This window comes from Apaloderma vittatum, unplaced genomic scaffold, assembly GCF_000703405.1.
Source record: "Apaloderma vittatum isolate BGI_N311 unplaced genomic scaffold, ASM70340v1 scaffold13032, whole genome shotgun sequence".
NCBI lineage: Eukaryota > Metazoa > Chordata > Aves > Trogoniformes > Trogonidae > Apaloderma > Apaloderma vittatum.
This window is the reverse complement of record NW_009703140.1, coordinates 1,207-16,390: the sequence shown is the minus strand read 5'-3', so window position 1 is coordinate 16,390 and position 15,184 is coordinate 1,207. Positions and strand designations below refer to the sequence as shown.

General features: G+C 37.3%; 1 protein-coding gene across 1 annotated transcript in view; it reads right to left on the bottom strand.

The window, feature by feature from the left end:
- Positions 1–12,204, bottom strand: part of ALDH1L2 (aldehyde dehydrogenase 1 family, member L2) — a gene marked incomplete at its 5' end in the record, with an annotated part of 28,560 nt that extends 16,356 nt beyond the window's left edge. The window contains 8 exons of the mRNA XM_009864526.1: positions 151–242; positions 1,606–1,731; positions 2,123–2,257; positions 3,365–3,454; positions 4,994–5,095; positions 5,933–6,098; positions 9,623–9,857; positions 12,063–12,204. Coding sequence (XP_009862828.1) covers positions 151–242; positions 1,606–1,731; positions 2,123–2,257; positions 3,365–3,454; positions 4,994–5,095; positions 5,933–6,098; positions 9,623–9,857; positions 12,063–12,204 — 1,088 coding nt within the window. The remainder of the gene's footprint in view (positions 1–150; positions 243–1,605; positions 1,732–2,122; positions 2,258–3,364; positions 3,455–4,993; positions 5,096–5,932; positions 6,099–9,622; positions 9,858–12,062) is intronic.
- Between the last annotated feature and the right edge of the window lie 2,980 nt (positions 12,205–15,184).

Genomic DNA, 15,184 nt, shown 5'->3' with positions numbered 1-15,184 from the left:
AAGGTAGAAAAGAGAATAGTTAGAGTATTGGAAAATATAAGGGGAATTTTTTTGAAACACTACTTAATCAGCCCTGATTCAAAAGCACCGTGACAGCTTTGTTTCCATTAACTTTGGCTTCAAAATTTTGTTAATTTGAGTATTTTTTACCTGACGACATGCATAGAGGATGCTCCAGATTTGAAGAAGTCTGTGGAATCCTCAATTACAGCGACATTGCTCAAAATTCCCTTCCAGATGGCCTAATGATACATAAAAATAATGGATGCAATAATGAACAATCCCCTAATTGCAAGAAGTATTTATCAAACCATATTTTCCATGGTATCTGTGCTGATGACATGTATTATTTCGAAGAATTCTAAAACAGAAATTTATTTTAAGAAGGTCTTGAACTCTCTAGAGACCTGACATTGGCCAATAAATTCTTCAGCATAATTAGCTCATCAAAAATATTATTTTGTCCATGATAATTTCACCTAATCAGGCAAGAAATCTGAATGGTACAATACTAATAATTTTCAGGTCCACTTTTGAAAGATCTTCATCCTCTAAACAGTAATTTCCCATTGCATTATGGAATACGTTATCAGCAGCAGCAAGGAGAGCCTGGAGCACTTTGTGACTGGTTTGATGGCATTTTTGGCACCTGGGCAAAGCTGAGAAGTAGTTTAAGTTGCATGCATGAGATGGAGATTTCTATCAACATGAAGTGTGAAGTAATTGCTAACATAATGTTTCAATTAATGGTTTCAGAGTTAGCAGGTAGTGTCATGAACAGAAGAGTTTATATTTCTTTTCGCTGTCATCTCAGTCAGTCAGTAGCTCCAGGCAGAATTTAGTACATCAAGCTGCTTGACCTGTGCCAAAATTGTTGATCTTGTAGCAGAAGTAGCAGAAGGTAAGACATTTGTGATTCACTTGCTCTGGCACAAAAACTCCATTAACAAATGTGGCTTTCAGCTAAGACCCTGACACTCACTACAGAGAGGTGGATTACATGAGAAGGCAGCAAAGTGCTGCTCTGGCTCTGACAGCTTTCTGCTCCAGCTGCCCTGTTGCTGCACCCCACTGCCACCCCACCCCTTCGGTGTGGCTGTGGCAGAAGAGAGACAGCGCACACAGGTACAAGGAGACAATTGCTGCTTTTCTCTTTCAGATCGCTGTTCTAAGACTCGCTGGAGCTTGTCCAACAGGACCACTGGGCACACCCTAGTGAGTAATACCGCAGTGAAGAAAGGATACTAGAACTGTCCAAGTCTGTCTATGTTAAAAACCTCACTGTTTTGGGGCAAAGGTCCATTTGGTTTTTCTCAATCCCACTTTCCCGGTATATAAATATCTGCCGTAACTGGCCCTGCAATCACTGTCTTTGTATAAATTGTATCTGAGAGAAAACTTTCTAAAGTGACATGCAAGTGAATTCCAAATTCCACCTCAATAAATGTCAATAATTAAAAATTCAACCCTATATATAGTCTTTGAGTACATTTTATCAAAAGAGCAATTTGCATAGCTAAATAAAAGATATGCCTTGCCTACAATGAGAAGTACATAATGCTTTTGTATGAAGTAATACCCTACTAATGCATTTTATTGAATTACCCTAATATCTTCTGCCATCTTTTTCTCCTCTTCTGTAAGTTCCAGGGCAGTTGTTTCATCAGCAGAGAAGTATTTAGACGCTGGGATCATTTTTCCATCCTCAAACTGCAGATTTCTCACTAGTACCTGAAAAATGAGAGAATATGATTTAAAATTATCTGGGAGGCAATACATCCTTGTGTGAAGAGCTTTTATACATCAATACAGTTGCAGAAATAGTAAAATAAAGGGAAACTACCATGATGCAAGTAATTTAACATGGGCCACTCCTACCTATCTTTCACCTTCTCTCCTAGTATTAGTACATTTTAATCTATATTTAAAATGAATATGTAGTGAGTGAGAAACAAATCATGAATGTCTTCTCTATAAGGATGGCAGCAGACTGATAAACTCCAAGTGAATCAGAAATTTGACATTAGTGGCTGGCTTTGCACAGCCTGCCAGTTCCATAGCACTTGCACTTCTTGCTAGAGTTATTCCATCCATGCTCATGTTTGCCAGGGTGAGCACTTACCATCTTCCCATCGTTACCGAAAATGACTAGACCATTCTTCGTTACAAGTCCAGGTCTGGAAGCACCTTTTATTGCCAGCTCTTGTCCAGCAGGCATGGAAGCATCAAGTAATGATGACCCATAAAAAGTAACCACCTAAAAATAAATGGAGTTAAAAGCACACAGATTCTAAAAGCGATCTAAAATTACAATAACAAAATTATACTGTTCTGAAGCTTTACTGTAATACAAATAAAATATAAGTACCTATACATGGAAAACATGTTACAACATTGTTTCTATATCTTTACAACCCAGGACATGTACAACTTTTGCAAGCTGCCTAACTCCGTAAAGCTGCTTGGCTGTAACAATGTGCACGCTGGAACCAGTGCAGAAAGGGAAGCGGCTTTTGTCAGTGCATGCCCAGAGTGAGACACTGGCAGAGAATGATGGAGTCCTGCTCTGCTCCCAGGCTGGCAATGCTGAACAGTGCCCCTCGCTCTTGGGCTCTTCTCTTCTTTCTGGGCTCTCAAATCAGCAAAAGTTCCTGGAAGTCAGGGCAAAACCAGGCTTTTTGGAGCAGCCTACCAGCCGGTGGCTAATATTTAAGTAACAAAATCTGGACGCCACAGCCAGGAAAGATTATGTGATTTTTAAAATATTTTAGGCAACTACGATGTGGATCAAATATACTGTACTTTTAATACATTGAAAAGAAGTAGTTCCTGGATACAATGAGATATTTCTGCAAATGATCTAGGCCCAAATCTCTAAAACGAAACCTCTTTTGTTATTTCAGTAGCTCACAGTGTTTCATTTTGCCGTTTATACTGTGATGTTGCCCACTGAGCATGAGTTGCACTATACTGTAATGCACAGCTATTTCCCAAAATAGCATGAGTTGCACTATACTGTAACACATAGCTATTTCCCAGAATGACTGGCAAGGTCTTGTTCTATCCTTCTTACTTATCGCTTTGTACCATGCCCTTTTTTTTTCTTCAGATATTGATCTTACCTTTCTTTGATTTAAATAGCTCTAACAAAAAAAAATAAATTAAAATCTTAATTACTATGTTCCGTACATTTGTTTAGGTGCCTGTTCTAGATATATAAAATAGTATAGTCATCAAGTGAGAGCTACCCCAATGTAAGTCTTGCTTGTATTCGCCTGTATGCAGGCACCTTTAGTTTTAAAACAAAAGAAGGTCAGAAGGAGGGTATAGAAAAGAAGAACACTCTTCTGGCTTCAGAGCATACCTGGCCATCTATTGTTGCCCATGCTCCAGGCACTTTATCATGTCCTCGAATCCAATTGTGCAAAGATGCTGCAGGCTGGTCCCAGGAGATCTAGGAAATCAAGACATGCCAGCTAATTCTTCTCCATTTAGTTATAAATTGAGATAGCAATGTTTTTCTGTATAAGAATTACAAATTATCCATCCTTCTCTTTTGACGGTTCATTTATTTGAAAACACAGAAAGGGTCTGGTCCAGTAAAGAAAGATCACTGATCTCCAAGTGGCTCATCATCAAAGAGCAAACAAATGGGATGCTCTTAGCATTTCTGTGTTCTCTACAGTCTGTATCTTCTCCTAAATTCTCCTTCTCACACTAAAACAATGAAAATGTAACTCCTGCTACTAGATATTCATTCATAAATAATTAATATCATGATTTACAAATTTATTAAGCACAGTATAAATATAAATAAGTGTGTATCTGGAGTATCAGCTTCTGCTGAAAATGATCTATTTATTGCTTGGATCCTAAGCTCTTTAATAAATCTACAAGCTTTAATTAAAATACTTTCCAATCATTTACTATCCTCTGCTACAACTTGCCATTCCTGCAAGACTTCGAGGAAAAAGGAAATAATCTTTTGTTAAGAACATCATGTAGAGTTAATATGTAACACCAGTGTAGATGTATTCCTTTATCTTTGTAGCATTGTGAGTATACGTACAAAATGAATTAAAGAAAGTATCAGAATAGCTATGAAATAACAAAATTCAGACACCCAGCATCGCTCTTAGTTTAAGCACAAAAAATATTTATAAGCAAGTTATAAGTCAATGAGAATAGTTTTACAGCAAGTAGATTAAGCTCCAAGGAAGCTCCTTATATATTATATTAAAGGGATGACTAAAAATATCCTTATGCAAAACTATTTGTTTCTAAGGTAAGTCAGGAATCAAAATATAATTAAAAAGCATCATCTGCAATATTTCAGGTGGAAAGGACAACATTCACCATGGGCAAGTGACTGAAATTGTTGGAATAATTTTGGGGTTTTTTTTAAAACTTTTGCATTGGTGTAGAAAAGAAAAAGAAGGTATTACAGGCAGCATTCACTATCGTTTTACGGTGGCCTTCCCAACCACAAAGAATTTCCAGGTAATGCAGTGGGGGATGCTTATATCATATAATTCTTATATGAGTGTTTAAATAATTTTTTTCTCTGGTGCTTGGTTATGTGACCTTTCTTTTTTTTCCTGGTGCCAACATTTGCTTTTTCTAACATCAAATCTGTTTGTGGTAGAGAATTTAGTATGGATTGCTGGTAAACAAAGAGAGCTACCTCCATTCAGCGCTGCATTTACAAGTATGTTAACATACTAAGAATTCACTGAAGGTGCAGCTGCCATCAAGTTGTGTGTAGATGATCCCAAGTAGGACGTTAAGTCTCTAAGTACATGTAACTGCTGAAAGGGAACAGGAACTCAACCTGAGGCTCCATTACACACATCCTTGGAGTTATCCCAGGAATAAAATGTGGAGAAACAACTGAGTTAAAATTCATGTTAACTTTCTATCACTACTATTGCAATCTGAGTTAATGTCAACTTTTCTAGTGATACGTACAAAACACAGGGCTATTTAACGCTACCTCTGCATTTTCCTTTTTCTGGATCCCTTCATAGGTGGCCCCTTCTTTCGGCTGAGGTATACGAGGAGCTTTACCATCAGCAATTAGATGTACAGCTTCCACCTAAGTAAAAACGTTATAGATGTAATGTTAGCTTGGTTTGCCTTGTTTCCTCTGTCGTACTTGTGAATGACAGCAGAAGACTTGCTGCCATAAGGAGAACCATTTTACTTTAAAATCTAGGATTTCCAAAATCTAGAGGACCAGTGCTGCAGTAATTAACATCCACATATGCTTAAACTTCTTTGATAAAATAGCCTCAGAAATTTAATAGGAGTACTTAGTCACCAAACACACAGCAGCTGCCTAAATTCTACAGGATCATAATGTGGCTCTGCATGATTGCATTCAACTCGTTCCTTTTTTTTCTGCAACATGTTATTTCTCTGCATTTAAAGGAGAAAGAAACAAATTCTCTAATGATCCATGCTGAACATTTTTTATGTAGTCTCTTTTCTTAACTGTAAAATGATACAAGAAAGGACAAGTATACAAAATCCAAAGCAAATCTACCAGGGCTCTGAACTTAAAACACCATTCCCCCTTTTTTATTTGTCAATCTCTCCTTTAACTCTCTGTTTTCTCTGAGCCTTTAAAAAAAATTTGCCTTGTAGAAATGTGCAAGAAATCTGTGGAAAGAGCCACATTCCAGACAAACTCCACTTCTTGCCTTCTGTGGAAACAGGATCTCCCCTGCTTGCTGCTAGCAACAAATATTCCTTGGTCACCTCCTCAGCTGTCGTGAAGCAGCACAGTTCCACAAGTTTAGGATCTGGCTGAGCACCACAACCTCTGTCTTTTCAAATGCATGTATCTTCTCTATACTTCTTTACTTTTAAACTCCAGAATATGCTTTTCTGTTTCTCTTAAAATGTTTATATATAGTAGAGTTAAACATACCATAGCCTTTATTCCTTCTGGGAAGAGAAATCGATTATAAAGATCATCCACAGTATCATTTTGGCCAACATCACATTCTCGCTGCAGAAGGATTGGTCCAGTGTCCAAACCATCATCAGCCCAAAAAATAGTAAATCCTGCTTTCTTATCTCCTTGAATTAAAGTCCTGGACATAAAAGAAAAGAAAATTAAAATAAAAAATGCTTTACAGTAAATACAGCCAGTATGAAAATGGTCAGGGTTATCAACCCTTCTATTAACCATTTATTTACTTTAGGTAGATAGAAAAGAAAATTCTAACCAGCTTCATTGCTCACTTCATAGTCAGGAACCTATAGTTTTGATACTGTGGATGTGTGGTTTCCACAAAGTACCATAAGAAATGCTGCAACTAAATCCAGGCTGTCTGTCACACAGTTCATTGTGATAAGTATTTTTAAAGTGTTATTAGTGGCAAGATACACAAAGCAAAAGGTGTGCAATAGTTATGACATAATTTGAAAGACGGAAGCATCTACACAGCATATTAACTTAATAATTCATGGTTGCTTACTGTCATTATCTAAGGTTCATGGCTTATCTGTAGGTCGAAAAGGGAAATACAGCTGTCGCATAACTGAAAAAGAGCTAAACTCAGAGTAGTAAACGATGAACATGCAACTGTTTATGGAAAAGTTATTAAGAGAATTCGTATCCAGTCAGATTCTCAGCTGCTGTGCATGAACATAGCTTACATTGCTTACAATAGACCTATGTCAATTTACATCAGCTTAAGATCTGCCTTTGAATGTGAAGAGAACTTTAGCCCCTTTGATTTTCCAGTTCTCCTTTGGAGCTGCATGTGACTCAAAATCATGTAAGCATTTCCTCAGCAGTTCATATTGTAACAGGATCATCTGAGATCTGGCTTATACATGTGAAAACTCATTATTAATTCATTATTAATGGAACCACATTCTTAAAATAACTAAAGCACACATTCATGTAGAACAAGGGACAAACTCCAAAGACAACTGGGAAAGTTGGCAGGTATAACAAAAGCGAAAGCTTAGAGAAGTTTGGCTAGGCCACATCAGATCTTTCACACAACTAAGCTGTGTTTGTTCTGCTTTATATCATGTAAAAATTCCAAAAGAGCACCCTGGTGCTGTGGATGTCTTCAGCATGGCAGTGGAGGACAAGAAGGTATCGTGATGCTGAATAAGTGACAGGATGAGAACTACTGTGTGCCCTCTCCTCTGTCCACCAGCTCCCTCCACAGATGGCTGCTGCCAATAGTGGCAGCAGATGGAAGAGGCTGTGAAGGAGGGAGTGTGGAACCCTCAGAGGCCCAGGGCCCTTGTTTGTGCCTGGTGCCCCCTCAGCCACACTGAATACCCACAGGCTTTCTTGGTCACGCTGTGGGGGAAATGGGTCTCATCAGTGCCAAGGCTGTAGCCACAGTACAACTGTGATGAGAGCAAGAGGTGCAAGGGTGAGACATGAGAATGGTTGGCCAAGCTTAGTTTCAAGGTCTTAGGACAACGTCCTTTACCTGAGAAGGGCAGGAGCTTACAGGAGGAATACGCAAAATAGAGTAAGACTTGGTGATACAACATTGGCATACATTCCTGTTTCTAGAAACCTTCACCTCAGAACTTCTGAAAGAAAGTTTGTATCTACATCTTTCTGGAGTAGATCTTGATGAACTTTTCCTCAACAAAAGCATCCTTCTGGAGCACTATAGATGTGCAGTTCAACATTTTGATAATGGACTGCACGAAGCAAAAGTAAAAACCTTCATTTAGTCAAATCCCACTACCTGATATCTTTGCTGGCTGCCCCCTAACTTTTGATTAAGAATCAAAAGCAATCATTGCGTAGGCATCTTCCCTTGTCTTTCATGGCTTAATATACGGCTAGCATATTTCCTTCCCAATGACCTCTTTTCCACTCTGAAGAATCCTAGATTTATCTCCCATCATGTGGAAGCTGTTCTATACATTTGACCATCTTTCTTAGCCTTTTCTGAAGCATTTCTAGTTCTTTCATGTTCTGAGATGCAGACAGTATTTAAGATCCTTCTGAGTAACAACAATTAAATTTTATTACTGCTTATAGTCAGTATTTTTTCCTCTTACATGCCTTAACTTATATTTTTAACTTTGAATTTCACCTCTCATTTTTTTAATCTCACTTTCACATTATCACATTTACCCATTTGTGTCGAAAGCGTATTCTTTATTACAAATTGAAACCAGAGTGATGAGTCTAAAGTTTCCTGTCATTCCTCTTCAGTCCTTTGAAAACTGATATTGCTTTTGCTGTTTTCCAGTCTTCTGCACCAACACAATCTCAATGCAGAGAAACTCTGCAGGCTGTCCCAGATCTGCAGACTCTTTGCTTGAAAGTCCCCTGGTCCTTAGAAGAGATTCTTATTCATTCATCAGTTCATCTAAAGTCTCTTCTACTCTCAGTTCAGCTCAAGAGAATTGTTCTGATTTATTCTACGCAAAGAAGAGCTGTATGGTAATAAAAATCTTAAGCTCATCCATCCTAAATGCCAATATAGATTTCCTACTATGGTAATCTCTTTGATAAGCACCTTTTCTAAATCAAGCACCTATGTAATCCTACATATGTCCCACCTTTAACACGTTAGGGAAAAAATTTATATTCCATGTTATGCCTTTAAAAGTTAGTTCTTTATTTCTTTTCTGGACCACCTTATTCTCATTTCTCACCTCATTTGCCAGACATGCTCCTTTCTATTTTACTCACTTGGGCACAACTGCCACTTTTTAAAGGATTTCTTTATGTCTCTAATAGTCTCCTTTACTCCTCTGTTTAAGTACTTCAACATAGCATTTTTTCAATGGAGAATTAAAAATAAAACAAACCAAAACATGCTTTTGCTTTGAGTCTATAACATTGTCTTTAGATAATCACCATGCTGCCTGTAAGTTTCTTTTTTAAAGGATTTCTTTATGTCTCTAATAGTCTCCTTTACTCCTCTGTTTAAGTACTTCAACATAGCATTTTTTCAATGGAGAATTAAAAATAAAACAAACCAAAACATGCTTTTGCTTTGAGTCTTTAGATAATCACCATGCTGCCTGTTAGTTTCTTTTAAAGCTGTTTCTTCATATTTAGACAACATCTCATTGAATTTAAATACTGCGATAATAGCATTTCTGTTGTCACAAGAATGCTAGATCTGAATCTACAGTAGTCATTATTGTGGGGTAGCTCTTTCACAGCAACATTTTGAATCTAGCTTTGTGCATTGCTCAGGAGGACAACACGATAAGGTTTTATTCTTGTGGATTCTCTATGCTTTTACCCCTTCCCTTCCGTCACATCTTAGGCTCTGCAACAAGCCCGGCTGTGATAGTGTTTGAGCAGGATGAGCTATGAGAGCAGTGTCCTGCCTGTAAAAACTCTGGATTGTCCATTTGCCTATATGAGTAAAATACATGAATATACAGATCATATCACTGATCTTCTCAGAATAACAGCTGCACTTGCATTGGAAATCATAGCGAATCTTTGGTATGAAGTGCAGTTCATGAAGCAAATACTCAGCTGCTTCAGAGAAGTTCCTTCAGAGCAGTTGCAAGTCAAGAGAACTGTGCCAGCATTTACATGAGTAATGGGCACAGACCAACATCCTAACGTGACACACACGTAGTTTTGATGCACAAAACTCACCAGTTGATTGCAGAAGCTCCTCGGTGGCGTGGCAGGATGGATGGATGGTAAATAATTGAACCATGTTTTGGGCAGTCAATAACATCCATGGGGATGAACTGTGTACAGAATGGAAGGACATTTAGCTCTGCTCCCACGGATTTGTAGGCTGCAACTACTTCCTCAATAGGCTTGCCTTTAGCTCTCCATCTGGGGAACTTAAAAACAGGAGTCCCATCCTTCTCCGCTGCCAGTGCTGAGGGGCAAGAACAATATTTTTTTAAATTCACATTTTGTCTACAAACTTCAAACTAAAGTCAGAGAGATATTGCATGACAACTCAAGCATATTATCGAGCGTATGATTACAGAGTACCCTTTGTATTGTTCTGCGTGCTGCTTAAAAATCTTTGCACTTGTTTATATTTTATTATATCTTTGATTCTCATGCCTAAAGCTTGTGTTATTCTCAAATTTAAGTTCACTCTTTTGATTTTGCTAGTACCAATGAAAACAGAAAAGAATTATGAATGCTACTATCTAACAGTGACTCTTAATTTCATGTCCAGTCATTATATTTGCCTGCAACTGGTTTGGTCTCACAGAACTTAATTTTCCACTTCAACAATTTTTATGTTAATATGACTAGGCACAACTAAAATTCACTCATGTCAGCAGCATATCACTATGTGCTACAATTAATTACAGATGCTAGTGGCCTTCAGTAATTTCTTCAAAATAATGTTTACTGGTGCCTTCTGGATGTGCTTTCATTTACCTATGAGACACACTGCTACACCCAAAATTAGGCTCAAAGGTGAGAAAAAACAACTGCACTAGAGGCAGAGAGAATTTTTAGGTATTTCATAAATTCCATTGCACAAGCAATTAATATCACAGAGAATAGGATAGTAGAGTTGAATTCTCTATCTGTTGAGTTGCATGTGTAATAGGAAGAAAAGGGAAAACAAGAAGAGGTATGGAAAACTCGTCTAATTTAATTTATATTTCTAAACAGATTGTTCAACTTACTTTCTCTTTTTCACTTCTGAAATTAGATCTTGAGTTAGACCTGAAGCACCTTTAGCCTATTAAATTAGGTCTTACGTAAATGCTTAAGTATCATGCCACACAAGTTAGTGTGCACTGCAATTGCTTTTAGAAACAAAAATTGTAGCAGAGTATACAGAAACATTAGCAAATTTCACTTGAGATTGAAGCTCTTTGAGTTATGGAAGTAAAAAAGCAACAAAGTATCTAGTAATTAATTTTTTTTTCCCTCATCAGGAGAGCAACAAACTAGTTCTACAGTTCAGTTAAAATAAATATGTGATTGAAATCAGTGTAGGATGTACTTTGTTACATCTGCTAGTGCACTAACTGTACAATAGTTCATATAATGTCATAAAGTATTATGGTATGCTTCCAGAGCTAGAAAGTCTAATTGTCTGTTTCTAAACTACTACTTGCCTCCACTAATTCTTCCAAAGTGTGATTAAATCTTTTAATGAGGTAGAGCTACATAAAGTAATAAACAACTTGAGCACTATATGCTAGTTTGGGAGCGCCATAGCCTAGGTAAGCAAAATTTATGTTTGATTCTTCCCTCACAAGAGTTCTGTAAAAGCATGTCAGGACCTGATGACTGAAAAAGAAAAAAAAAAAGAAAAAGAGACTAGAGACAGCTCATGGAATGTAGTTTTAATTTCAGATTATCCATAAAGGTACATTCCTTTCTGGCACTTCTATTAGCTAATCATACTAACTTCTCATTTTTGTGCCACTGAAAAAAGGCACAATTCACATGATTCCAAAGTCACTTGTTTGTCACACTTCGTTCTGTTCTATGAGTACAATTCTGAGTAACTGTCAAACAACCTAAATTTTTTAGGTAGTCTAAAAAATCCTTACACATCTTGACAATGGAAAAAGGGAGAGCAAAGCCCCCTCTAACCTTTTCAATGGGTTTTCCGTAGTCCAGGTGGAAGAGAAATAGGCTCTGCAGGTACACTGCTGCACGTAAGCTTGTCAGAAAGGACAGAAAGCCAGGGATACATAGTCTTGGCTCCACGCCTTGAGTGTCCCAGACAGCACAGCGAAAACAAGTGACAGTCATTTGTGCTGGAGTAAAGGCTCAGCAGATACTTGCTTTAGGATACAGATCTAGTTCAGGACAATTACTTCTAGGATGTACATTCAAACAAGGCACCCAGATTGATTTATTTTTCAAATACCTTCATATATGGCCCTGTATGGTTAGAAATAACTTTGAAATACTGACTAACTCATAAGGTTAAACCAGTTCTGTGATTTGTATTTGTTAAGCATAGTTCTTGTGCTGACTCCAGTGTAACGAAGGCAATATATGGGAGTCATTCCCATACAGGTATCACATTCTCACGATACGGCAAGTTCATTAAGTATGCCTGTAATTTTAACATTTGGATTAAGGTTACACGTACCCAAAGGATCAGCTTGTCCATTCTTGTCAGGCACTGTGAATACTCCCACAACTTTATGTCCCTCTTTTCTCAGCTTGTTGTAAACTTCTTGTCCAAAAATACTTTGACCTATAAGGGCTAGCTTTAGCTTACGTTGATAAGCCTGGTAAAAGAATTAAAACAAGCCATTAAAACAAAACACATTGTTGATTACATTTATCTCTTGCTCTTTCCTGATCAATATTCATTTTGATTTAAAATGGAATAGTCTTTCTACTCCAATCACCTTTGAAGGAATAATAATCAATTTTTTGAGATTAGTGACAGGCAATGCACAATTCATAGAGACCTCACTTAACACAAAAGTATCGTCAGATACTCTCACTGATGTTTATATGGCTTTCCCAGAATTTTCATAAGACAAATCTCCTGCTCGTTACAAGAGGCATAACAGGCACCATGATCTTATTCATAGTCAGAACTAATGTAAGAAATGAAAATACATGTTTTGAAGAGGTACACTTTTTCTAAGCATAATTTAGATGCCTGGAAAAATGTCCCCTAAATCCCTATAATTAAATGCTCGCATATTATTTGTAGTTAATATGTACAGGCTAAAGAATACAACTGTTCCTGTGTTACAACACTAGTGCAACTGCAGTAGTAACAAGTAGCAAGACGCAAAGGTGGACATAGCTCAGGCTCCCCTGAAATCAAATTGTTACAGTTTGCTGGTAAAAAAAAAACATCTGTAAGACTAGCAATGATATACTGCTAACCAATGCTGCACTGCTGGCAATAATGCCTAAAATATGTCCACTATTCTGTTCTTAATAGAGACAAGATCTTCTTCTGAATTACAATGAGCACAACTTATCCTCGTAATCATTACGTAGCAAGGCCCAGTGGATGCAGGTAGGTCTCAGTACCAATGTTTTATGACTGGTATCTTTGCTTTTACAGCAGAAATGTTGCTGCACTATAAAAAGCAATCATCAGATTTTCCTAATCATCAGATTTCCCTAATTATTTTAAAGACACCAGGCAAGCTGGAGAAAGATTAACCTGCTGGATCATTGAACATGTTTGGCACCGTGTGAAATCCTCTGATTTCTCTACCGCGCAAATTTGCAATGGCAGCCCAACTAGTACATTGAAGAAACATTAAAAGTAGACCAGGTGAGAGTTACTTACTCTAACCTTTGTCCTTTTGTCCACATCTCTCAGTAAGAACATGAGTCTGGGAGGCATTTTCCTTGTTAACAAGTCTAATCCTCCACTGTCACAAGCAATCAGGTTCTCTGATTGCTTTTGGAAATTTACCTGACCTCCTCCTTAAAGTACTTTTAAAGTACTCGTTGCTGTACTCTCTTGCTTTTCTGATACTTGGCCAATCTTCTTGTATTTTTAAGTCCAAACTACTTACCATTTTAAGAGCTGCTCTTTCTCCACTTATTCACAAAGTGTTGATAACATATGCATCCTCTATTCCTCAACCTAACTTTTAGTTCACTTTTCTCTGTGAATAAATCTGATTCTCATATTACATGGAACTGCATACCAGTTCCAGATCCAAATCATGAATGGCTGTAAATCAACATAGTTTCAGTAAAGCTACACATGCTTAATTTGTGCTAGTTGTGGAACCGAGTCAACAAATGGTGAGGAGAACGCAGTCCCCAAATGAAAAAAAACACATAAAACTGGCAAAACTGAGAAGCCTGAAGACTAAGTCACATTTCTTCACTGTAGTGCACAAAAACATTAGCCTGGCAGCAAATCAGCTCTGCTGTCTCACATTTGAAAGTTACTCCAATGAGGACTGAATTCAATTGCAGGATAGATCTGGTAATTGTGCTAGTGATTCTTGAGTTACTTCTCCAGTGGACGGTACATGTGTATTGTGAGATTTCCATCAACATCTGGCTTAGATACGGTGATTTGCTTGCAGTACATTAACATGTACACTGCCATCAGTAGAAAGCAGGAGTCAAATCCACAAGTCAGTCATGCATAGGACCTCTACTGAGTAAAAAAAAAAAGAAAGAAATCCCATGTCTAGGGGCTTGCACGATCAGAACACAAATTCAGTCCTTCATTTTTTGTGTTATTTGAAAAATTGCAGAAACTGCATGAAATCTCAGAGCCACTCTCTGCCTTCTTTTGGAAATTCTCAAGTATTTTTACCTAAGATGAGTTAGATCTGTGAAAGTGAGAAATCCTTTCAGAAGTATTTAATGTGGACATAACACCCAATTAAAATGGAAACGTCTATAAGACTACACAGAAAAGAAAAACAGTCTGGTGTTTTCTTTCTTACAGGAATGGCACATTTTGGCCAGTGTACTATCACTAGCATTCGTCAAGAAGTTGTAGAAAGGAAGCTCATTAAAGAACACACAAAAAAAATCCTGTTGTTGAATAATTTTCTAGATGGAGACTGGATAATTATCGTTAACATATACAAAGATTAAACTTTTTATTGTTTCTGTTAGTTGTGTTAAGAGGTTATATGAATTTTCTTTTGCAGTTGCCTGGCTGACTACAAGTGTATAATATTCATGGGAAAATTAATGGTCATGTAGTACCAGAGAAGACTTCTTGCTGTAATTTTGCTGTAATATTATCCAATTCTCAGTAATGGCAAACAATGCAGTTCAGGTGGCTTAGAGAGATCTGTGCCTTCTTTTCTGACCAATCATAGAATATTGTAGTTATTATAATAGTGTTACCAAAAGGCACGTAATTCTGCTGTTTTCATTGTCTAACCTTTTAATTTCTTTTTTAGCCTTCTATTTCACTTATATTACAACACAAATTAATACTAGTTCTGTTTCCCTGATTCAAGCGCTCCCAATTTGGACACAGAAAATAAGATAAGGACCATAAAACCTGAAAAATGCTTGCACAAGCAGTCTTATTTGGAGTGCTCAACTTGTCTGAAAATCCACTTTTATTTTGCTGCCTCGATACGAAAGCACAGTTTTAACTTCTCTATTTAAAAATTCTGTCCATACCACCTGTCAGTGCTGTACTGGATTTTATTTTACAGTGGCTTGTTAAAAGATACATAGTATTTTAATGCTTGCTTCCATTCTGTTTCTATTTTTTTCCTCTAAAACACCTAACCAAACATTAAACTA